Below are 26,731 nucleotides of genomic sequence, written 5' to 3' on the forward strand. Positions count from 1 at the left end.
CATGTCCCTGTAATGAGGGAGAGGGAGACAGAGAAAGCAATGTGACAGAGAGAGAGAGACAGAGTGCTTTTACTACTAAGCTACTGGGCAAAAGGAAAACAGCACCATTCCCATCATACCTCTTCCTCCTTTACCGATGTTTTATCCTGAGCTGAGCAGCATAACATAAGGGAGGAGAAAGGGGCATAACTGGGACAGGAGCCCTAGATGCCACTTCTGTGGGGGGTCTAGGGGGTACAAAAATAGCTGTGACTGAAGCAGTGTCTTATCAAGTCACTATAACTGAAAAGGAGATGTGGAGTTGACTTGGAGGGATTTCATCATGGACAGGGGAAATAAATCATGTCTGAGCCACCCCCAAAAATGCTGGATCACAAAACCTATTTTCTCAGTTTTTGCACAGATGAAAGGCAGTTTGTTGATTTTATCCACATGAAAATATAAAAATATATCCATTATATATTTGTAATCTAAGTTTTTTTTAAACATACCAGTTAAATGTTTTTCTTCCTAAGCTTGTTACATAGGGCCTAACTTATATAATTGATACAAATATAGAATGGTGTGGCTCCTAAAATAGAATTTTAAGAGCTATGCTTTAACAAAACATAATGATAGTATATACCTCTACAGAGGCTCCATCCAAGTCAATAATAAAACACTCCATACCTGATATGAGTGTTTCTGAGTTCTGTTACATTCATTACTGTTCAGCTCTTTACATACCCTACTGTCCTTAATTTGCTAATTATAATAATATCACTGCATATAGAAGCCAGGTGAAAGCTTATTTGACTTCAATCCTCTGATCAAGATAGCCTGAATAGTGAAATGTGCCAAGGTTGACTGTCATGAAAAATCTGTACAAATACTGTTACAGTAGGATGCCTGCTTTATGCTAAGTCATGTGCTCCAGTCCCCTAATAATTTTTGTTGCCTTACACTGGACTTGCTCCAGTTTGTCCACATCCCTTCTGTAGTGGGGAGCCCAAACTGGATACAGTACTCCAGATACAGCCTCACAAGTGCTGAATAGAGGGGAATAAATCACTTCCCACAATCTGCTGGCAACTCTTCTATTAATACAAACAGTATGCCATTTGCCTTCTTCATAACAAGGGATTACTGTTGGCTCATATTCAGCTTACTGTCCACTCTAACCTTAGAGACTTTTCTGCAGAGCTGCTGTTTAGCCAGCTGGGCACCGACTGGCTAAGCAACAGCACATGCAATTGCTAGCTGTTGATACAGTTAATTAAGAACAAGGCCACAACTTCTTCCCTTCCAGAATATTAATGCAGATATGGGATAAATAACAGAAATGGCATTATTCAAACTTGCTACTAAAAATGTAAAATGTCATGAACTTTAAAATTATTTAATAATACAGTAAATGGCTCACTATTTCGTAATGCTGTTCTCTTCTTGACTATGGACAGACATTCAAAAAACCTGAGCCTGAAATGATTAAGTCTTTGCAGGCTAGTCTAACCTGGCTAGGCTAAATCACTTTGTAACTACACAGACATCCCAGAAATGCCAGCACATGCCTGCAGTGGCTCAGGCTAGAAGCTGAGGGGTGCCCCTCCCTTCCCTTCCACAGTGTTGAACTGAGAGGGGAGTGGCCAGGCCGGTGGAGGAGATTATGATTACCTCAGCAGGGAATTGATAACAGTGTTTATCACCCCTAATTCACTGTTTATCAACCCATTAAGAAAACAACAGAGGGACATTACCAGATACCTGTTGATTCTGCCTGTTGATTCTACCTGATGATTCAGCATGAACTGTAGCCAGTAGGGGTGTGCAAAGCAGGCCCTATCCAATTCAGATTCAGCCAAAATTGGGGACAGTGATTCAATTCATTGATTCAGATCACTGTCCCTGATTCGATTCAGCTGAATCCTATCTGAAGATTTGATGCTGATTCAGAGAATCAGTGATTTGGCCATAGGCACAGCTGTAAACATTTTTTCTACATATCTCAAGGTACCAGTGCAGCTCATGAACATTCCAATGCTGGGGTGGATGGAGCATTCCACAAGAGTGTAGGGGGGGCATCCCACATGCTCGGCAGTGAACCCAGAAGTTGACCAGAAGTACTTTCAGTCCAATTCCAAGTCCACTGGGGAGCACAGCGGGGCCCCCCCCACACCACTCTGTCTTGGTGACTGGCCACAGGGGGACCCCGGGTGCCCCCCCCCCAGACCCAAGAAGCACCAGCTGCCATACCAGGGAGCGTGGGGAGCGGTCCCTCGGCACACTCTCTCACAGACCTGGAAGTGGACCGGAAGTGCTTCTGGTACAGTTCCAGATCTGCTGCAGAGCACACTGGGGAGCTCCCCCCACACTTCTGTGGGACACTCCATCTGCCCCAGCACTACAGCTTTCACAAGCCGCCTGGTACCTAGAGGTATGTAGAAAAAACATTTAAAGCTGAGTCTATGTCTGAATCACAGAATCTTTCCAAATCTCTCTGAATCGATTCAGAGGGTTTTGATTCAATTTGGAGAGATTAAGCGTCCTCTGATTCAATTCAGATTTGGAGATTCAGCCACCAAACTGGGCCAAATCTCTGCTGAATTGAATCAGGGCCTGAAGCTTCATACAGCCCTAGTAGCCAGCATGTGGCCTACTAGCTAATGCACAGACACCTCTCCTCAAGGCAGAGAGGAGGAAGGAATTCCTATTTAGCAAGGAGTAGTGAGGGGGAGGGGATGGAACAGCCCACAGTCTCTGTGGGAGCCGCAGCCAGAGAGCAGAGGGGAGGGGCCAGCCCTACTGTGGAGCAGAGAGCCCCAGCCAGCCCAGAGAGCATGCTGGGGTGCCGGGGGAGTCTGGTTTATCTTCAACCAGCAAGGGGTCTAGGACAGACATTGCACAAACTAGTTTGACCCAAATCAATTAAGTCTGATACTGCATTCAACCAGGTTTATCTCAAACTGGTTTCAGCCATTTTCAAACTGGTTTATGTGCAATGAACACCTGTTCTGTTACAGGTTTAAACCAGTGTCCAATCACTGAAATTGGTTTATGTCTAATGTCTGTCCCTACCTCTTGTGACACATTACAGAACTTTTTTATCAGGTGCTTTGTAGATGAGGTCTGTGAGAAGGGCCAGAAAGGATCTAGGTTCTTTCAGACAAACTCTTGCCTGTAAGTACAGGAGACTCAACTCAAAGCCAAATGAGGTCCCTTCCAGTCCTATACTTTTATTAAATTTAATACAAATCTGTACAGTACCTGGTAATTTCAGCTAGTAAAAAAGACACCACGTCTACACACTTTATTTGCAAAGGCTGCAGCAGTCCTGCCAGTGGCTCTTACAGTTAAGGCTGCCTATTCAGTCCAATTGAACAACCTAGCCTTCAATTGCTTATAACTAACCATGATTTTGTAGAAAAACATGAATAGATTGACTCTACCTATCTCAGAGGTAGTCTACCGGCCAGTGTGCTACTGATGTACTTGTGTCAGTTGACGTGCTTGAGCTAACCACTCAGATGTAATGGGGAGAGAGATAAGACAAAACCAAAAATTCTCAGATCATGGTCATAATGAAGGCTGTTTACATAAATGTGTACCATGGACACCACTCCACCCATTCACCATCCCATAACTCTATAGTAACCATGGTAATCGTTTCCTTGGAAAAGCATTATTAGAAAAGTGCTGAATGTATTTTTAGCTGTCCTTAACGTGACAAATATTTTGTCCTTCTTTGTACAAAATAACCACTGTTTACTTTTGTTCTTCATTTCATCTCACCTCCTTATCTATCTAACTAAATTGGTAAAAAAGAGAAGGGTTAACACTATATTTCCAGATGGATCTCTGCGGATCACCTTTGGGGTCAAGTGTTTTAATAATTTAGGGCATTTTTACACATGCTTTGGGAGGCATTGGGGGGCACTTTAATTCACAAGCCACACTAATTAGACACGCTAATTGTCACCTGTAACAGCATCCCCATTCTGAAAAAATGGTGGTGGGGAGTTTGAACTAAAGCTCATCTGACAAACTTCAGTTCAAAGCACCCCACAGCCATTTTTCAGCGTGGGAACACTGATACACGTGACGACAGAGTCTGGTGGAGCATGTTAATTTTTACACTCCATCACAATCAATTAATCAAGTCTGCTCCAAAACACTGTATTCCCAATGTGTTGGAGCAGGCTCCCTGCATGTGTACAGGATCCCTTTAGCCCTAGTTTTGACCTGTACTGTTCTCTCTTGCCTGGATGTTATTTTCTAATTGTAACAATTGTTAACTTATGTGTAAGTATTAGGAAAAATACTAGACATATACTTCATTTCTGCTTCACTGGAGTGTGACTGTGTGAGAGGTATCTAGAATTCCACTGGTAAACTGTGCACTATCTGTGAAAGAGATTCCACATAGTATGGATTTTCAGGTATTTAGAAGGGAGTAAGGGTAGAGAAGCAAAGTAGCATAGCCAGTGAATCAAAGAACCCTGCTTCATCTCCAGAAAGAACAACAAACAGGAACTAAATCCCCCTAAATCTCCGGTAGTAGATGCAGAACAATGCTCCTAGTGTTTCATAACTTCAGCAGGGAGGAGATATTTCTGTGTCCTTGTTCAATTCCTGCCTCCTGGTTGCAATGCTCTGCACTTGTCTTTAACGTTTTTCACCCTGTTTAAACTTGGGACATCTCCAGTGTCTCAACAGAACTCTGAATTCTGGTCCTGCCTTCTAAAGTGGCTGGGGTCGTCTGTAAGTCTGAAGTGTGCACTCTACTACATTATCCAAGGCAATGATGAGAAGGATCAGCAGAGATAGGCCCAGGACAGACCATTCTTCAATCCCTACAGTCAGAGGCTCTGAGTACATGGGGGCCTGAGAGCTCTGGTCCCCCTCAGGAAAAGGGCTATCTTCTGAAATGTGTAAAACTTTCCCCGTGTCTATCATCTTAGCTCCCTATCCCCAGAAAAAATAAAAGTCAGTGTCTATGCCTGCAGTGGTACATGGAACCCAGATTTGATCCTTGATAATGATACTTTATGCTTACAAGCTAACCCGTTATCAATACTGCAAGTTAAGGCATGGCAGGGAGGAAGATGACAACACAGTTGTCCCCTACTCAGATTACAAAGATTGTTCCAGCTGGAAATGTCAAGTCGACCCTAATAATGATCCAAAGCTTTTTGTGGAGCACTTCTATATTCTGAGATACAAAATGTTGGTGAGCTATTCCCCAAAAGTAATTCACCTCACATGATATTTCAAAGACCTAAAATAAGGAGCCAATGTTAAATTTTTCACCAGATGATATGTGCAATCTACATTAATATCATTAGTAAATTACCAGTTTTAAAGGAAGACATGGTCATCATAGTTATTCTTTATTTAGATGTGAAAGTATCATCAGTTTAATATTCTTTTTGTCTATTAACAATATTTTAAAAGATAAATCAATAATCTGATTTTGTTCCACTGGTTTTGTGTAGTCACAATCACTAAGGAAACTATCTGTGGACACCTCTATATTGGAGTTTTGAAGAACATCCTATATACATCCTATAGAACATCCACACACATTGTGACCCAGCACACTGGAAGCTTGAAAATCATATTATGCTGCTCAGCACATCTTTTACAAAGTTGGGTAATCAACGAAGGCCCCTGTCAATTAATTCTAATATTATAAAAGCATTAATCTGTCCTTCTGTCCATCTGCCTGTCCATAATGCTTTATTCGTACTCTGATTGGCTGACTGAAACAACCAAATACAGTGCAAATACAGCATTTGAACAGGAGGTGGCAGCACAGAGCAATGCCACCATGATGGCCGGGACACTTGGGATAGAGGGGTGGGTTGGCCTGGGCCTGCTGCTTCCCCCCACCACCATGGTGGGCTGGCTTCTCCCCACCATCGGGCCCAGTCCTCCCTCACATTGGACCCAGACCCCAAGCAGCAGGAGGAAAGAGGGAAACAGGCCTGGACCCCAAGCAGCAGGAGGGAAAGGGGGAGAGGGCCCAGGGGGAGGGGGAGATTGGTAAATTGGCTAGTTATCATATAAAAATGCCGTTTTATTTTAAAATGACATTTCAAATTTTAACTGGTAACTTTGTAAATAGATCTTTTGTCATGTATGGCTTGATCTGAATCTCAAATCTCTCCTTTAACAGTAGCGCTTTTAGCTGAGTGGAGATACTGGCAGGGGTGAAACTATGCAGTGATTATCTACAAACAAAGCTGTGAAAGCACACAGAAAATCTGAGGGTAAGAAATTATAATGTATATCCCTAAGGCTAAGTACAGACAGTTAAAAAGCCTGAGGATGAATCAATTCAATCTTTGCTGGTTACTCTAAGCTGCATAGATTGAAATGATAAGCAAGTGAACACACATTCATTTTTGATTCCAGAAATGCACCCATAAGCCTGCAGTGGCTCAAGCCAAAAGCTGGGGGGACACTACAGCATTCCTCCCTGTTCAGCTGAAGCAGACAGCTTGGGCCAAGGCTAACCTACCCACCCTATGAAGTGGGGTTTGCAGAGGAGGTGCAAAGCATCCTGGGATAGTGAGGGATTGTGAGTTAACTTGAATTTGAAGGGGATCTGGGACAGAATTCAATAAACTGATATTACGTAAAGCATTTACGTCTGATACTACATCTATCCAGGTTTATCTTAAACTGGTTTCAGCCATTTTAAGTGGTTTATGTGCACTTAACTTCTGTTGTGTTACAGATTTGAACCAGTTTCCAGCCTCTTATACCGTTTTATGCGTAATTTCTGTCCCTAACCTAAGACTGACAAAAAAAGCAAAATTAATTCAGTCTATCCAGCTTTATCTCTGCTGTAACTGTGCACACTTTTTCAAGTCTCTGATATCATATGCAGATGAATGACAATGACCAGTAGACAGAAGAGGGATGAAGTGTGGATTTGCGTGTTCTGTAAATAATTCTAAATGAGACATTTACCATAACTTCATCAATGTTATCATTTTCTCAGTGGAAAATTCAACAATAATTTACTGCAAGATAATGGCATGCCAGTCATATCATTTAAACAAAAGTTAAAGTAGACTACTGAACTACTGTTTCAACCACAGTTTGAAGGGTTAAAGTAGCAGTAACTACATTTTTTAAACTATTCTTCTCAAGTCAATAAATTCTAAGTTTAACAAAATGTACTAAATTTTCCATTTCTTAAGCAATCTTTTTAAAGTTAAAAACTCTGACTGTCTGGACCTTTTGGGAGGAAGAGGAGGGAGCAAAGTGGGTATGACAACAAAGTCAGTTTGCAGATACAGAACAAACCTATACTAAGTTTTGCAGAGTGCAATTAAAGTATGATTTGGGTAGGAATTCTCTTTCACTATTAATTTTTGCAGAAAAAAATCACGAGGCTCATCCCAATTGGGGCTCTCAATGCAATGCTAGCATAGTACCAATAATAAAAGAAATAATGAACCAAAAATAATAAGAACAAATTCTATGAGCCAAAAACAGGACTTGGCTGACAGGCTAAGGGCAGCAGGCATCATGTAAAACAACTGTAATTATTGTCAAGAAGGCACAGGCTGTGCCAGGATGCATTCTTCACAAAGGTGTTTTAGGAAAGGAATGAAGATGGAAATGTCAAACACTTGGCTAGAACACAAGCCCTTGTCAAGCTAATTAGCATGCTCCATTAGCATGTACAGTTACATAATCTTCATGAAAACAGGATGCATCTCTATTTTACATTTGTAAAGGTATCTCTTAAAGGGAATGGACAGAGTTTCATAATTTAAAAATTACCTTCATCATACTGTCAAAAATAAGTCAGAGAAGAAAAACATCTGTGTTAGAATTTTCTATTCATATCTACACATATCTAATCAAAGAGAGAATGCATATAATTCAAAACATAAAAAAAGACTTGGTAAAATAAAGGTTGGGCTTTGGAAAACTTTTAAATTAACATGTTTGATAATCAAGAGTACATAATGCTACACAGACACTTTAATGTATGTTCAAAAAGCCTACTAATGATGCATGGTGGTGCCCCATCCCCGCCTGCCTTCTAAGGTCTTCTCAAGTACCCTTGGGGGTAAGGCATACCCCTAGTTAACAACCCCTGCATTAGGGCATTAGAGCTTTTCAGAGAAAAGGTCACCAGGAGTTTTTTAAATATGGATAAAACATAATATTTTCCTGTTCCACCATTCTCTGACATAACCAAAGTATTTTGGCTCAAGTATTCCAAATCAATTCAGTCTGCAGAAGACACCAGTCCTGGAAAATCTGAAGCCAAATACTGAAAAATTTGGCAAAAATATAAGCCACTAAAAGCAAGCTCCTATACTGAGAACAAGAGATGGTGCAACCATACCAAAAAGGTACTTGGAACATTACTATTAATGTTGTTGTGGCACTCTCAATAGTCCAGGAGAATTAAGATTTTATATTGACTAAGGACACTTGTGAATACATCCTCTATTCTTTGTGCTAGATCTTGAATATATCCCCAAGCTGGTTTCTTATGAATATTTTAATAGAAGGGTTTTTATGCATGCTGGCAAGTGATATAGTTCTATCGCTTCCTACCCTCATGGGTGCTTTTCTGTCCTATACTATATTGGATTTATGTATGTACTATAGTCCATAAGAACACATATGCCATATTTCTAAAGTGTTATGACTCATTAAATAAATGTATATATATTTCCTGACAGTTAAGGTACACATTCGTTAGCTTCAGTTTGTAAGACACAAATTCAGCAGCTCACAAACACAACAAAACACTGTCCCTGAGCTACTAGATTAATATTTCTAATAAGTAGAAGAGATTATAGTAAAAATAAATCTAACAGGGTAAAAAGTGTTTAGAAATCTGTATGTAACATTGTGAAGGACACCTGATTCTAGGCGGGATGTTTTGGTTCTCTGAAACAATAAAAAACAGACTGAATTTGGTCTTATAACAGAAAGGAGTCACAGAGTCATTCTAGGGGTTCTAGACATTTCCTTAAAATGCTCATGAGAGAAGCACTGTAGCTATCTCTCAAGTATTTTTATGCTTCCAGGACTCCCTGTAACAGAGAACCCCAACCCTCTTAGCTGCAATCAAAGGGGAAGCAGAACTTCTGTAGCCTGCAGGGGCCAACCACTACAACAGCCAGCAGCCAACCCCCAACAAGAAAACAAACCCTGGGAGGGTACAGGGCAGAAACAGCCTAAGCTCATTAGGCCAAGTAGAGGCAGCTGAACTAACTTGCAGCAGACAGGGGTGGGGGGAGAGGGCAGACAAGCTGATCATCACAAGCAATTATCACTGAATGGAAACTGCTGGGTGTGGCTAGAGAGCCAGCTGACAGGAAGGGGTGGAGCACGTGGGCACATAAAACCAAGGCCTGGGAGCTAGCAGGACAGCCTGATCCTGCAGGCAGCTGGGAATGGGTCCTCTGAAGGTGAGGGCTTCAGGAGATGGACTGGCTGATGCCTAAGCAGTACCCTTGGACTACAAGAAGAAAGCCAAGGGGAGCTTAGGGCACACAGTGAGGTGAGGAGTCAAAGTGGGGTGCTTGTGTTTTTATTTATGTTTTGACCACACCTAATACAAGAGGACCGATGGATGGTTGCAGGAGTGGAGGAAGCCACAGGCAGGCATATGAGAGGTATTCTCTGCCATTGGGCTTGAGGCAAAAATGGCTGAAGCTGGGCAGATAGAAGCCCAGACAAGGGTTTTGTGGCCTGAGGGGCCAGAGTTGATTTTGACAAAAACGGTATTTGGCAAAAGGACCTCTGAGAATCATCTTCAAGGCATGGGTGTGACTGTGGAGACTGCTGAAGGTTAGGATTCTAGCCCTTAAGGTAACTCTTAAGGAGGGAGTACACCCATGGGATAAGAAACAGAAAGATGAAAGGCAAAAAGTAGGGCACCCAGGCTTCTGTGGGACACTCTGTGGGGGATGCCTGGCGGGGCTGGGGGGGGCAGGGAATGGGGGTCCCCACACCTGTCCCACAGGTGCCTGCCTGGAGGTACAGGTGAGGGAGCTCCAGGAGGAGGTTAGCAGGCTGAGGGGAATCAGGGAGGCAGAGGATGAAATTGACGGCTATGTCCTTTCCCTGCAGGGCCGCACACCCAAAGAAGAAGCACCTTAGGAAGTGCCCTCCACTGCAGAGTGGCAGACAGTCACCTCCAGAACCAGGGCTGCTCGTAACACAGCAGTACCAGTTCCTCCAGTCCAGCTGAAGAACAGGTACGAGGCCCTGGCAACTCTGGAGGAGAAGGAAGGAGATGAGGGAAGCAACCAGAGAGGAGGCAACTCCACACTCTCCATGCTCCGAACAGCCCAAAGGAGCCAAGCAGTCCCAGAGGAAAAAGCATTGAGTGATCGTCATAGGTGACTCCATCCTGAGAGGTACAGAAGGCCCCATCTGTCACCAGGACCCCTCAACATGTGAGGTCTACTGCCTACCCAGAGCAAAGATTCAGGATGTGAAGGGGATGATTCAAGCTGTGATCCAGCCCACCAATTTACTACCCCATGGTCCTAATCCATGTGGGTACTAATGATGCAGTCAAGAGAAACCCTGATCACCTCATGGCAAACTACCACACTCTGGGGGACGTGCTGAAGGAGATAGGCACACAGGTGGTATACTCTTCTGTCTTACCAGTGAGCAGACATGGAAGACAGCATGCGACATGCATTGCAGAGAGCAGCTGGAGGTTTCAGGAATGGTGTCTCGAGGCAGGAAACAACCCGCTCATCACAACAAGAGACATGCTCAGATGGGATGGTGTCACAGAGCTCTCAGGTACCCTGCGACTGAGAGCAGAAATGGCTCAGGAAAGACCCCTAGTGGCGGGAAGGGGGAAGCGCAGCTGCCAGTCACCAGGACTGCGCAGGTGCTGGTTGCCCTAGCAACCAAGGAAACCTAGAGCCAGGAAGGGTCAGAGCTTAGCCCTTCTTAAGCCCAGGCAGAAGACCAGGAGGGCAGTTCCCCTCTGGTGGAGAAGGGAGGAGGAACTCAGCCAGAACAAAGGGGAGAACTCTGACAGTAGGAACATCCCCTGATTCCTGCTGGGCGTTCATGCGCGCGCTCTCTCTCTCTCTCGTAGGGAGAGATTCGTATTTTGACCAGAACAGTCTAGCTTTTATGTTGTAGCCTGGGGGCTTTGCGTTTTGTGTTTGTTTTTTTTTTTTTTGTTTCACCAGAGGACTGGGTGAGGCTATAAAGGGGGAGGAGGCCTCATAGGAGCTCCACGACAGCATGGGGTCTCCTGGCGCCAGAGAGGGCGCATCTTTGTTTGGGGTCACATTGGCCCAGCCCCGGAGCTGGGGGGGCAGCGAGAAGCCCTGGAGCTAGGGGGGCAGCGAAGAGCCCTGACTAGGGGGCATCAAGAAGCCCTGGAGCTGGGCGGGGCAGTGAAGAGCCCTGAGTTAGGGGGCTGCGAGGAGCCCCGAGAGTGAGGAGGGGGCGGTGAGGAGCCCTGAGAGCAAACGAAGGGCCAAGACATAATAACAAGGCCCAAGTCAGATCATACCAGCACCATCCACGAGGCTTGAGCTGTGGTGTAGGTGAGGAAAAGGAGCCACAGACAGCGCCCCCTGTCATCGGGGTGCATAAAAATAGGCAGCCTCCCGCTGATTCCAATCATCCATTAATAAAAAGTAAGATCAAGGTGTGGCAGGCGAGTAAGCAGGCGGTTGGCCCATTGCAGGAGGGTGGAGCCACACATCCAGAGGGGCTCCGAGAGTAGGACTCCTGCCACAGGTGGGCTCCACCTTTCCCCTAAAGGTAAGCATGTATTTTCTTCTAGGTTGGCAGATCTCCTCCGGTGGGCTTTAAACTAGGCTCATCGGGGAAGAGGAAGACGAGGGAGGAGGAAGCCTTGGACTACCAAACCAAGCAACACCCACAAGTACAGCCCAGCCTAGACCAATGAGCAGAACTTATATGCAGGTAAGCAACAGGGGCCAGGGTAATGCTGAAAGTAGGGGGCCAATGCACACATCCTCAGGAGGCCTCAAATGCCTCTACACAAACGCTCGTAATATGGGAAACAAGCAAGAGGAACTTACCCTCCTGCTAGCTGACACCAACCCAGACATAGTGGGGATCACTGAAACATGGTGGGACCCAATGCATGAGTGGGTGGTGAATATCAAGGGCTATAGTCTGTACAGGAGGGATACGATAGGGTGGAAAGGTGGGGGCATGGCGCTCTACATTAAGGAGGAATACACATCCTCGTCAATTAGCAAAAAGTCAGAGGAGGGGCACTCTGAAGTGTTCTGGGTTAAAATAAAAGGCAGTTGAGGGGAAAGAGATTTAACGGTGAGGGTCTACTACAGACCACCCAACCAAGGGGAAGAGCTAGACCAGGAATTCTTTAGTCAGCTCATGAAGGTAATTAGGTCAAAGGATGTGGTCATCATGGGTGCCTGAACTTTCCAGACACCTGCTGGGAAGAGCAGTCATCCAGGTCTGACCACACACGCAGGTTCCTAGCCAGAATGCAGGACCTCCATCTAACCCAGGAGGTGCATAGCCCCACCAGGGGAGAAGCCTTGTTGGACATGGTGCTGGCCCGGGTGACTACCAGGTGAGGGGGCTGCAGGTGCTCGACCACCTGGGCGACAGTGATCATCGCCTGCTGGAATTCACCATCCAGCTCAAGGTGGCAAAGGCCGACAGCAAGGGAGCAACCCTAGATTTCAGGAGGGCAAACTTCAATAAGCTAAGGAAAATAGTCAGGGAAGCACTGAGGTCCCAGAGGGGAGGGGAGCCAGGTGTCCAAGAAGAGTGGTTACTCCTTAAGGAAATGATCCTCCAAGCCCAAACATGGATCAAAGGAGGCAGGAGGGTGCAAAAACCCCCATGGCTCACCAAAAGCATCCGGGAATGTCTCCTAGCTAAAAGGGAGAGGCACACCCAATGGAAGGGAGAGGCTATCACCAGGGAGGATTATACTGTGGTTACTCGGGGATTCCGGGGGTCAGTCAGGAAGGCCAAGGCAGAGATGGAACTGGGACTAGCTTCCCGGATCAAGGACAACAAGAAGTTCTTTTTTAAATACATAAGGGGCAAAAACAAGGTTCCGGGTAACATGGGGCCCCTGCAGGACACACTAGGAAATGTGGTCGTCACACCAGACAACAAAGCCAACATATTTAATAATTTATTTGCCTCCATTTTCCTGAGCAGGGACAGGTACAGCAACCCCCCCTCTGGGCCCCCCTTAGACCCCAGGGGAGGTGCACCTAGGCCAAGGGTTAGTGAGGAACTAGTCAGGAAACTTCTGGAGGGACTGGATGTATTCAAATCAGCAGGTCCAAATGATCTCCACCCCAGAGTGCTGAGGCAACTAGCTGAGGTCTTTGCGGGACCCCTGGCATGGCTGTACAAGCATTCGTGGTGCTCTGGTGTGGTGCCAGAGGACTGGAAGAGGGCCAATGTGGTTCCCATCTTCAAAAAGGGGAGGAAGGAGGACCTGGGACACTATAGGCCAGTTAGTCTTACCTCAATCCTGGGTAACCTGTTTGAGAGAATTATTCTGGCACATGTCCACAAGGGGCCAGTGGGGAAAAAGTATGCCTAGGGGCAACCAACATGGGTTCATTAGAGGTAAGTCCTGTCATGCCAACCTGGTGGCCTTCTACGACCCAGTCACTAAATCCTTAGATGCAGGGGTAGCAGTAGACATAGTTTTCCTGGACTTTAGGAAGGCTTTCGACACTGTCTCTGCGACTGTAGTGTCGACACATACACAGCCAAATGGGTTGCCAACTGGCTGGAGGGCCACACCCAGAGAGTGGTGGTGGATGGGTCATTTTCAACCTGGAGAGATGTGGGCAGCAGGGTTCCCCAGAGCTGTTCAATATCTTCATCAGTGACTTGGACAAGGGGATGAAAAGCACCTTTGTTCAAGTTTGCAGATGATACTAAGATGTGGGGAGAAGTGAGCATGCTAGAACAAAGGAACAGGCTACAACTAGATCTGGACAGGTTACAAAGGTAGGCGGATGAGAATAGGATGGGTTTCAATATGGAGAAGTGCAAGGTATTGTACCTGGGGATGAAAAACCAGCAGCATACCTACAGGCTGGGGAACTCCCTTCTTGTCAGTGCAGAGGCAGAAAAGGATCTGGGAGTCGCTACTGATTCCAAAATGAACATCGGCCAGCAATGTGGGGACGAAGTCAGGAAGGCTAACTGCACCTTGTTATGCATTCATAGCTCCATCACGAGCAAGTCCAAGGAGGTTATCCTCCCCCTCTATGGAACACTGGTCAGGCCACAGTTGGAGTACCGCATCCAGTTCTGGGTGCCACACTTCAGAAGGGATGTGGCTAGCACAGAGAGGATAAAAAGGAGGGCCACCCACATGATCAAGGGGGCAGCAGGGTAGGTGCTATGAGGAGAGACTACAGGACCTGAACCTGCTCAGCCTACACAAAAGAAGGCTGAGAGGGGATATGGTGGCTGCCTATAAACTTGCAAAGGGGAACCAGCAGGCAATGGGAGAGTCCCTGTTCCCCTGAGCACTACTGGGAGTAACAAGGAATAACGGCTATATGCTGAGAGTAGACTCAGGCTAGACATCAGGAGGCATGTCAGGGTGGCTAGGAGCTGGACCCAACTTCCTAGGAAGTGGTGCTTGTCCCTACCCTGGGGATCTTCAAAAGGAGGCTAGACAATCACCTAGCGCAAGACGTTTGACCCCAGCATTCTTTCCTGCCCATGGCAGGGGGTTGGACTTGATGACTTGCTTAGGTCCCTTCCAACCCTACCAACTCTGAAAGAGCTACTCAAGATGGAACCAATTAGGCCTGTGGTTCTCACCCTATTAGACTCGAGGTATACCTTGGAAACCTCCAGCTTTTAGTTTTCACTCTTTTTTGAATATGGAAAAATGATGGCACAATACTGCTACTGCAAAGAATTTAGAAAAACCACAGCACATCAGAATCTTTTTGACAGTAGAGATTCCTATTCAAAATCACTGGGGGGTTTTCTTGTGAATCCTGTGTAGATAGGGGGGTTTTAGGGCTGGAAGGGACTTCGGAAGATCGAGTCCAGCCCTCCACCTGAAGGGCAGGAAGTCAGCTGGGGTCATAGGATCCCAGCAAGATGAGCATCCAATTTACTCTTGAAGGCGTTCAATATAGGTGCTTGAACCACCTCTGATGGCAGGCTCTTCCAGACCTTGGGGGCTTGGACAGTAAAGAAATTCTTCCTTGTGTCCAGCCTGAAGCAGTCTTGCAGGATTTTATTCGACCTCATCATCCCTTGGGTCGCTCTGGTGAACAAATGTTCCCCCAGATCCTGGTGGTCACCCCTGATAAACTTATAGGTGGCCATCAGGTCACCCATGGGCCTGCCCTTTTCCAGGCTAAAGAGCCCCATAGATCTCAGCCTATCATCGTAAGTTCTACTTTCCTGGCCTCTGATCATGCACGTGGCTCTTCTCTGGATTCTCTCAAGCTTTTCCACATCCTTCTTGTATTGTGGATGCAGTACTCCAGCTGTGGCCTCACGAAGGCCAAGTACAAGGGGAGAATGATGTCCCGGGACTTGCTTGAGAGGCATCTATGGATGCAAGCCAGCATTTGGGTTGCTTTACTAGCCACAGCATCGCATTGCAGGCTCATGTTCATCTTGTGGTCAATGATGACCCCCAAGTCTCTTTCTTCCATAGTGCTAGCCACGTAGCACTGGCAAGCCTATAAGGATGCTGCAGGCTTTTCCTCCCAAGGTGGAGAACCTTGCATTTTTCGGTGTTAAACACCATCAGGTTCTCATCTGCCCATTTGCTGAGCCTGTCCAGGTCAGCCTGGATTGCCCTCCTGTCTTCTGGGGTGCATGCTTTGCCCCAAAGTTGGGTATCATTGGCGAACTTGGCCAGTCCGCTCCTGACTCCAATGTCCACATCATTAATGAAGATGTTGAACAGTATGGGTCCAAGGACAGAGCCTTGGGGACCCCACTGGTGACAAGGCACCATGACGATTGACTTCTGTCAATTACCATCTTCTGGGTCCAACCACAGAGCCAATTTCCCAGCCAACGGATCGTGGTGGACCCAAGGCCACAACTGGCCAGCTTTTTGCCAAGAGGTGGTCATGGGATACCAGATCGAAGGCTTTTTTGAAGTCAAGATATATAACGGCTATCTCTTGTCCCTTGTCCAGGTGATAGGTTACCTGGTCGTAGAAGGAAATGAGATTGGTCGAGCAAGACCTACCCGCAACAAACCCATGCTGGCTATCCCCCAGGATGCTGGTGTTGGCCAGTTTATTAAGGATGGCCTTTCTAAGATCTTCCCTGGGATAGAAGTCAGGCTGATGGGCCAGACCCACTTTCCTCCCTTTCTTGAAGATAGGCACCACATTGGCCTTCTTCCAGTCTTCAGGCACTTCACCAGAGTGTCAAGAGTTCTCAAAGATCCATGCCAGGGGCTGGGCTATGATGCTCACCAGCTCCTTGAGTACCCTGGGGTGTAGATTGTCAGGGCTGGCTGACTTGAAGGTTTCCAGCTTCTCAAGATGTTTCTTCATGAGGTCAGCATTAATGGAGGGCAGGGGATCTCCCTGTCCTGTAGCGGGCATGGGCGTCCCATGGGACTGATGAAGGATTGACGCAAGTACCTATTTAAAAGGTTGGCTTTTTCCTGGGTGTCAGTTGTCAGTTGTCCCATCTGGTTCAGCAGGGTTCCAATGTTGCCCTTGCTTTTCCTCCAGCTCCCCACATATCTGAAAGAGGACTCTTTGTTGTCCTTGATGCTTAAAGCTAGTTGGAGTTCAGTTGCAGCCTTGGCTTTCCTGGTTTGCTCCCTGCAGGACCGGATCAATGTAGAATATTCCTCCTTGGAGTTGAATCCCACCTCCATCGTTTGTAGGCCTTTCTTTTTAGCCCTCCTGCTACCTTTCCCCCAAGATAGAACTGAATTAGCTTGTGCATTGAGGATCACTCCCTTGAGGAGCAACCACTCTTCCTGGACTGCCCTTCCCCTGGGGTTGTGGTCCCTTAGGGCCTCCATTGACAAGCCTCCTGAGCTTGTCAAAGTTGGCTTTCCTGAAGTCAAGGACTTCTGTGTTGTTGACTGACTGGCCAGCTTTATGGTGGATGGTGAAGGTGATCAGTTTGTGGTCACTGTCACCCAGCTTCCCATCGATCACTAGGTCGCTGATTTAGGTCATCCCCAGTAGCCAGTACCAGGTTGTGCAGCATTTTACCTCGTTTGCCCATAGAGTTCTTGAGTCAGATAGAGGCTATCCACGCATGATAGGAAGCTTTGCAACTGCTCGGATTTTGCTGAGTGATCACCCCACAAGATGTATGGGTAATTGAAGTCCCCCATGACAACCATGGTCTTGGAGCATGAGGCCTCAGCCAGTTCCCGGGAGAACTCCTGGTCAAGCTCTTGACTTTGGGTGGGAGGTCTGTAGTAGACTCCCACCATTATGCCTCCTGTGCTGTGCTCCCCATGGATTTTAACCCAGAGGGTCTCCAGTTGTCCACCCTGGTCACCAACATCAGCTTGCAGGGATGCATAGCTTTCCTTAACATAGAGCTACACCCCCACCCCTCTTATCTACTCGATCCCTCCTGTACAGCGTATAGCCATCTATACCCATGGTCCAGTCATGTGTGGAGTCCCACCAAGTCTCCGTTATCCCTATGACATCATAATTATTTGTGTTCTTAAGCAGGAGGATGAGTTCCTCCTGCTTATTCCCCAAGCTCCTGGCACTTGTGTACAGGCAGGCAAGTGTCCCCTTGGGGGCTCTTGCCTTGCCCACAGGTTGTATCAGGGCTGGGGAAGGAGTGGGCTCCCTTAAGTGCCTCGGCCTGCTGGCTTTCCAAGGGTTGCTCAGTGAGCCAGCAGTGGCGGTAGTCCCCCTATCCCCCAATGAGCTTAGTTTAAAGCCCGGTGGAGCAGGTCAGCCAATCTGGCTGAGAAGAGCCTCCTCCCCAGGGGAAAGAGGTGGAGGCCATCTCTTCCCAGCAGCTCACTGCCTCTCTCATCAAAGGAGCAGGCTGTGGTCATAGAAGCCAAAGCCTTCCCGATGACACCAGCGCCACAGTCTTTGGTTCACTACCTGTTCACACACCTACCACTGCTGATATTGAGGAACACTCTTAAAAGGATCTTGCAGTACCCTGGTTGAAAACCACTGGACTAGGTAAATGGATACACAAAATGTTCTATGCAATAGTTTTCCCACATAGCAAACTTACTAAATACTTCTTGATACTTTCCAACTTTAGCCTGGATTCAAGTTATTTACTACATAGTAGAACTGTGCTTCATGTGTCTGCTCCACTTTTATTATGTAGTGAAATTAATTGACTATGAAGTATGTGTGTCTGCCCTATTTATCTACAGCTGAGGGAGAGGCAATCATGGACACACTGCCTCTTCCCTCTACTCCTTTTCAGAGATGAAAGGATGAGATGTTTCATTGTGGACAGACAAACATGGTTGTAAAAAGTAGTAGGCGTAGTAGTATTATAAAAATGCTAACTTTTAAAACAATGTGAATCTACAGTTTAGCACTTTACAGACCAGCTTGTCAATGGTGTGACCTTTAGTTTATCCTTAGTAAAGACTCCTGTGATTGCAAGATACTGGGGAGGTAAATACCAGGTTGGTCTTGCTAGCAGAAGTATGATGCTTTCATGAGTGACTTACAGCACTTGGGGCATGTGTGGGAAGTTTGGTTTTAAGAGCTAAAAACAAGACAGTACAGACTTGCTTCAATTATAGTTATCTTTACAAGAAAAATGATCCAGCACCATTTAGCAAATAGTGCATTACCCCACAGCACCATCAGCTGTATAACGCTGATGACTTCTTCCATCTGGTAGATGCAAGATATTTAAATTCATCAGACAAGGTGTTGTGGATATTTATTGTAGCTAAAAGATTCTCATCTTTATTTCTAGGGTCTAGACCCAGAATCAAGCAGCTGAGGACATTGTCTGACCACATAACAGGAAAACAAATATTAGGTTTACAAATATACAGACAAAATAGCTCATATCCGCTATGGCCTGAGTTCAGTTATTGTTGTCTCACAGAAGATGTGCTTGGAGGAATGAGGGTGACCAGTTGTGAATGGCGGTGACCAGGTGCTTTAAAAACTAGCCAGGGGAGATCAGAGCCATTTGATAAGGATTGTCAGGTCAGCTCAGGTGTCTCTGAGCTCTACCCAGGAGAACTTTTACAATCCTTTCATACCAATATGGCTACAACCTGGATATACCTGACAAGTGGAAGGTATTGCATTTTAGCAGATTTTAAAAAATGAAATCTTTATAATTTTACAAGAAGGAAGCAAGTTTGGCCACCTGAGACCCTGCTTCTGCCTTTGTCATAGGTAATTTGCATCATCACAGTTTCACCACAGAGCTCAGAGAGACCTTACCACATAAGTAATGTCTGCCCAGAAAAGTTTTCCATCTTTTTTTTACTCCTCTGTGAAATATGAAAAACCATAACCAGAAGGAAATGACTACATCTTGCTTACCACCAAACAACTTTGAGGTAAACAAACTATTCCACCTTCTCTCTGAGCCTAATCTGCACAGAAAATGAACTGTTCCAAACAGGAGATTTTACCACACCTTCAACTCTCCTATGAAATATGAACTTTCATTTCTACCCAGAACTTTTACAATCTTTTCACATATGCCTGAAGAAGGGTGCTTGTGCCCAAAAGCTTGCAATTAAAGAATTTTTTCTTTACAAAAATCTAGTTGGTCTAATAAAACATATCACCTCTACCACAAGTTCTGATTCCTTTTGCCTCTAGACCAATATGGATACAACCTGGATACCCAAGCAATCATATGGCTCTTTTACATAAAGTGCAACTCCTCCTTCTCTTCCACCCTGACTGTCCTTCCTGAACAGCTTGTACCCATCCATGACAGTGCTCCCGTCATACAAGTTATCCCACCAAGTCTCTGTTATTCCAATCATGTCATAGTTCTGTGCCTGTGTGAGGTATTCCTTCCTGCTTGTTTCCCGGGCTCCATGCATTTGTGTACCACCTGAGGTAACTAGCCGATTGCCTTGATTTCTCAGGAAATACAAGAGAACCTCCCCTGTTTTTCCCTCCTGCTTGCTCTTCCTCCAGGTCTCCTGCTTCCCCATTTACCACAGGGCTTTGGTCTCCATCCCCTGGTGAACCTAGTTTAGAGGCCTCATCACTAGGTTAGCAACCATGAAATGTGGATGACATTTGCAAGACTGCTCTTTTTTGGTTCCAGTTTCCTAGCAGTGAGGCCTGCAAGATTGGTGATGGGTAAATATTGGTCATTCTCTCACCACCTTTCCTGCAAGCTCCCCCAGTATTCCACCTTGTCAACTCTGCTGTTCAACATGTATCTGAGGCTACTGGGTAAGTTCATGTGTTGTTTGTCCTTCACAAACAAAGACAACCTCATCCACTGGGGGGAAGGAGAAGCGGGTAGAAGAGAGAAAAGAGAAAAAAATAAATGGGAAAGAAACAGGGAGGGAGAAAAGGAAAAAGAAGGAAAGAGGAAAGAGAAAGGAGTGGGGTGGAGGTCATGTGGGTACGTAGGTGACTTATAAACCCGATCTTTGCCTTGAACAATCTGCTGCAGCAGGGGCAGGAAAGTGATGAGGACTGGGTGCAGGAGGTTTTCATTTTTCTGGCCACGCATTTCTTCATTGCTTCTGTCATGCATTGCTATTCAAAGCCCAGTGCTCCGTTCTAGATTGATTATCTCCAGGATACACAGTAAGTTCATGTAGAGATTTGAATAACACCTGGGTTATTCATTCAGCCCAGGCCCTGTACACTATCACTCTCTACCCAATACCTGACTACATTGGAAACTGGAGGTACTCTTCAAGCAGGTGACAAATCTATCTAAAAAATCAATGGGATGGAAATGATGGGAGACTTCAATTTTCTGGATATCTTCTCAAAGAAAAATGAAACCAGACATAAAATGTCAAGCTGGTTCCTAACTTGTGTAGAGGACAACTTTCTCTTGTAGAAGGTGGAGGATAAACTGGGGGATCATCTATCTTGGATCTTGTTCTGACCAACAGGGAAAAACTGCTGGAGGATGTGAAATGATGGGTAACTTGGCAGGAAGTAATAATGGTATGACAGAATTTCAGATCCTGAGACAGGGAAAGCATGAATTGTGGTGAGTTGTTTTATTATATTCTATTTAATCTATTTTTATAATTTTTCTTATTTTTACTGTAAGCCACCCTGAGACCTTTTTTCTGAAGCAGGCATATAAATCAAATCAAATAAATAAAAATAAGTAAGCAAATAAATACATGTGTGTATAGGCAAATAAATCTTTGCACATAAAAATCTGTATCCTTCTCCATATTAATGATGGTTGTTCATCATAAAGCTTTCCCCAATATATCAATGTCATTCTGTAATATGATAACTGAGGTAACTATATGCAATATTCAAGATATAGTTGTAGAAAATTAGTGGAGAGAGAAACTACATGCTTTGTTTTGAGAACACACTTCAAATATCACACTGTCCTAGATGGTGGCAGATATAATTTTAAGGAGTTGTGGGACAAGATACAGCAAAGAGGTAAAAAAGAGTTAATGGGCCCTTGCAGCTTCTGTTGGTCAAAAGAAAACATTATTTTTTGCCAGCACTGCTATCACCACAAACCAAACACATGTCCAATTTGTTGTTCTCATTTATAGGTCTTTGTGGAGGCAGAAGAGCTATGATTTCAGCAAAGCTTTTGACACTGTGTTCCACAGTGTTTTCATGAGTAAGCTAAGGAAATACAGGAAAAGGTAACTACTACAAGGTGAGCACATAACTGGTCGTATCTTGGGCTCGAAGAATAGTCATCAATGGCAAAGTATCCAACAAGTGAGGGTCCCCAGGGGTCTCTCCTAGGTCCAGTACTGTTTAATATCTTCATGAATTAATTAAAACATGGAATTGAGTGTACTCATAAATATACAGATGACACCAGATTGAGTAGGATTGTAGACTCTTTGGAGGATAAGACTGGGATTCAAAATTACTTTGATAAATTGGAGAAATTGTCTGAAATAAATAGGATGAAATTCAGCAAAGAAAATGTGGTAAGTACTTCACTTGGGATGAAGCAATTGCATGTACAAATACAAATCAGAAACAACTGGCTAGATTGTATTCCTTGTACTCCTTCCATCTAGAATTATGTTTCTTTCTTTTCACTGGTATCTTCAACTTCTTTCAATTATACTAGAATCAATTTACTAGAACTTCACAGTAGGGCTGTGCAATCCTTCGCTTGCTCATTCGATTTGACGGAGATTCAGCCCGATTCAGTGGCTGAATCTACAAATCCAAATCTAATCAGGAGACCCTTTAATCTCTCCAAATCAAATCAAAACCCTCTGAATCAATTCTGAGAGATTTGGAAAGATTCAATGATTTGGCCATAGACACAGCTTTAAATGTTTTTTCTACATACCTCAACATACCAGGTGGCTTTTGAATGCTGAGATGCTGGGGCAGATGGAGCATCCCACAGGAGTGCAGGGTGGGGTCCCTAGTGCACTCAGCAGCAGACCCAGAAGCGGACCAAAACCACTTCCAATCCACTTCTGGGTCTGCTGGGGAACATGCTGCTGGACCCCCCTGTGCCCCCCCCAGCTCAGCAACTGGTGCCTCCTCCATCTGGGGGCGCACCCGGGATCCCCCCATGGCCGATCACCAAGCTGAAGCGGCACAGGGAGGGACCCCCAGCATGCTCCCTGGCAGACCCGGAAGTACTTCCAGTCCACTTCTGGGTTCACTGCCAAACACGTGGGGGCCCCCCAGCATTCCTGTGGCATGCTTCATCTGCCCCAGCATCACAGAGTTCACAAACCATGCCTGGTATCTTGAGGTATATAGAAAAACATTTAAAGCTGTGTCTATGACCAAATCACTGATTCTCTGAATCAGAATCAAATCCTCAGAACTGAACTCAGCTGAATCGAATCGGGGACAGTGATCCACATCAATTAATTGAATCACTGTCCCTGATTTCAGGCCAAATCCAAATCTGAATTAAATAAGGCCCATTTCGCACATCCCTACTTCACAGATCCACAGAACTTCAAAGGGAAGGTTAGCAATAGAATTCTCTGAAGACTCCCAACGCTGCCCACGGACATGTCGATCTTTCCTTATGTTAATCATTCACTATAACTTAGTGATATCTAGTACCTGGAATATATTTTTATTAAAAGATCCAGCTTAAGTCAATGCACCACTGAGGCCCTATTTGGAATATGCAAGTGAAGTATAGGCTTTGTGCTGTTGAATGTCATCCTAAACTAACAATTCTTCTGAATAATAGGTAACTGTAAATCTTTACTCACTTTAATGAGAACTTCTAGTAGAAAGGATTAGCTCTAAGAGTAAGGATCTGCAGAACTAGGATAGCAGGAAATGAAGTATATTTCTTTTATGTCTTAGTTTAAATTTGAATATGAAGGTAAAGACTAAGACTTGACAGCAGTGAAATGGTACAGCCCTCTACATCTGACACAAACTGATACCCAGAACACAACTTTGGTTCCCAATTGTTATTAAAAATTATTAAGGTTAGAAATACTTAAAACATATCCACAAATATCTCTGCTTGGATACCTCTGGATACCAAAGAAAAACTCAATTTTCACATAAGGTATTTGAAAGTAGTTATTTCACAAAAAAAAAAACTAATCGTTTTGGCATTTTGAAAATAGAAATAAGATACAACTGAGGTTATGTTAAGAAATAGCTAATGAGCTGCAGCACATCAGTGCGTATGTACAAAGGGCTTCAATATTCCGTTTTGCTGACTACACAAACATTTTCAATATGCAAAGACCTATTAACTCAAGGGGATTTTGCATAAGTTTACAACAGTTCCATGTATGGTGTTTGATAGACTGGGTCAGTAAAATAAAGGCAGATGACAATGAATTAATTCTAGTACTACTTTGTTGCAGTGTTGCCATTACAGTTGCTTCTACTGCATTCATAGCTACTACAGCTTCCCTTGTTTTAATAGTGTCTTCAACTACCAATAAAATACTACCTACCAGAGTAATAGGAAACAGCATAACTACAAATACCTATGATGGACACACTCCTATGACACTTAATAAAAGAGACCTACATAAATGTCACTATACATTGCTATACATTAGCCCATAACAAAGAAAGGGATCCACCACTGATGGGGTGGTTCAATAGCTAGTCATTGATCACCACCAGCCAAATCAGTTCCTTCTCATGAAGTTTCAATAGGGTTTATCCTGTTTTCTCTCCCTCCCATTCCCACTTGCTAACTTCCTTTCAAAGAGGTTTGGGTGATCTGCTCTGGTCCTTCCAGTCGTTAGGATTCATCAGCAATAGGTTTTACAAAGTATATATTTGCTTGTTAGTCCTTTCCTTAGCTTTCCAAGAAGGTCAGGGTAACAGAATGCTGCTGCAATTAATAAAAGGAAAAAACAAAAAACAAGTTCTGTCTTTCATTCACATCGTGTTCACTCACATTCCAAGAAAATCCCAAACAAAAATAATTTTGAAAGAAATCAAGCAGTGATGAAAATCCAGTCTCTTAAAGAGACAGACCACCCTAGCACACATCCCTATTCTTAATTGGCAACTTATATTTCCAATTTTATCACTGGCATCAATTTTCCAAATCCTTCTCTTGATAGGTGGCCTGAATCATAATGTTGATCTTCCTGGGCTTGTCTTCTGAAACCATTAAGGATGAAGTGATAATATGACCCAATAAAGGGTGTATCTGTTTTATTATAACAGATTATATTTGGTAGTGATGTATCTAAGATTAATTACTTTACAGCATTCTTTCACAAAGTATGGTGTATTTTGCTGAAAATAAATAAGAAAATGGGCAGGCTTTGCAGACAAAACTTCTACATTCTCCAGCATCTCAGCTTTCGTATTACAAAACAGTTACGCTCAAGATGTTATGGTTACTTCAAAAAACTTTAAAATATGCAGTCAAATGTAATGAGGCATCTGCCTGAGTTTTCAAAGAGCCTGAAACACTAGCTTTGATATGTTTTCTCTCCCATTAATTACAATGTGAGCTTAGGATCATCCCCTCAGATATCAAGAATTCCCTGACCAGGCTTTTGCCTTTGGATTTTTAATTAAGCGTCTCAGAGGAACTGTAATATGAGAAAACAGTGAAACAAGCCTTGAGAAAATCTAGTACCAAGAACAATTTTTCCATCTACTTGGTGGTATGATGGCAGTCTCTGCTTTTACTACTACCACTAAGTTTTGCAATTCACCTACAACATAGCCCGGATTTTTGCCCTTATATCTAGTCAGTACATTTCTAGTGATCTAAGTGAATCTTTACTTTAGCTATACCGCACGCTGAACTGAATCTCTACGGAGAAAACAAAAGCAAAACCTCTGAACTACTGCTTTGATAACTTTTAAGTTATAGACCCTGTATGTTGCTAATACAAGAGTTTCAGGTGCCTTGGAGCTACAGCACAGATTTCAGGAGTCAATGAGAGGGGGTAATGAGATAAATAAGATATAGAAAGTTAGCAGCACAAAGCTTTGGCAATAACCATACTTGCTGTCTGTGTGCATCTTCCATGTTTCAGTTTCCAGGGATCAAATCAAGACCCCCAGCAGCAAGTGTATCAGATGAGCCAATAAAGACTTTTTCTGACTAAAAAGCAAGCATTGCTTATCCCAGTAGGACATGGATCTTTGCATGTCTCGTACACCACACCTGAGATTATCACTAAACAAAGCATTAACAACCTCAGTTCATCAAGAGTTTTCTGCACTGTTATCAAAGTACCACTCATTGCCAAAAAAGGAATAGTTTAGCAAATTGCCTATCTCATTAGAATAATTAGGGATAATTACTTTTTGTCTCTCCAGAGCTGGGTTGAGGGTCCTTGGTAGGTTGATGTGTTTCACCTTGGAAAATGATGGCTGAAATGTTTTTAAAGTACAGGCTACATTTTAAAGAGATAAATCCAAGCTATAAAATATGCTTCTGAATCCAAATGACCTGTATACTGGGGCACTTTGGATCAGAATTTTTTTTTTTAAGCCATCTCCACTTAAAGTATTATATGGGCTCAAATATTTTGGCAGCAATAATCAGGTTACTCTACAGCTATTTTCACCTTAGAATGAAATTCACCCTTAAGCAGCATTTTGGCATAAAACCAACACACCATTTAAGTGAAACTGAGGTTATGATTGCCTAAGCCTTCTGTTGGTAGGCATACAAGGGAAAGTTCAGCTTTAAGAGAGAGTTCTGTTGTTACTTGTTTTTTCTTTTACCTGAAATGGAGACTGGCTGTTGTAATTCTTTATCTCCTTGTTGGCTCCTCGGAACAACAAAACTCTTGCACAGCTTTCCTGCAAATTGTAGAAGAGGAAATTGTTAATTATGAGTGTTAATCCCTAATAGATGTAGTGTAGGGATAAGATGTGGCTATTGTTTGGCATACATTTTCAAATGTGAAACAGTAAGTGCCCTAAGCAGAAATGAAAGTTTGTTCCTATTTAAATAACTTATCTCATATTTGAGAGGGAAGCTCTTAAATACTATGATACTGGATAATATTCAGGTCTTTAGTGTTCTGGAAGCAATATGTAAGGCTATGAATAAGCACTGATTTGAAAAGCTAATAATATCCATAAAATTTCCAGCACCAGAAAAACAGCATGAAATGCACAGCCATTCAAGT

The 26,731-nt window shown here is 44.1% G+C and overlaps 1 protein-coding gene across 3 annotated transcripts in view; it reads right to left on the bottom strand.

Annotated features, from left to right (window-relative positions):
• SHANK2 (SH3 and multiple ankyrin repeat domains 2) overlaps positions 1–26,731 on the bottom strand; it is a 736,911-nt gene that overhangs the window by 526,197 nt on the left and 183,983 nt on the right. For all 3 annotated transcript variants that reach the window (XM_090032909.1, XM_090032907.1, XM_090032908.1), the window contains exon 10: positions 26,322–26,399. In XM_090032909.1, coding sequence (XP_089889035.1) covers positions 26,322–26,399 — 78 coding nt within the window. The remainder of the gene's footprint in view (positions 1–26,321; positions 26,400–26,731) is intronic.

Source organism: Crocodylus siamensis, chromosome 2, assembly GCF_052110815.1.
Source record: "Crocodylus siamensis isolate JL-2025a chromosome 2, ASM5211081v1, whole genome shotgun sequence".
NCBI lineage: Eukaryota > Metazoa > Chordata > Crocodylia > Crocodylidae > Crocodylus > Crocodylus siamensis.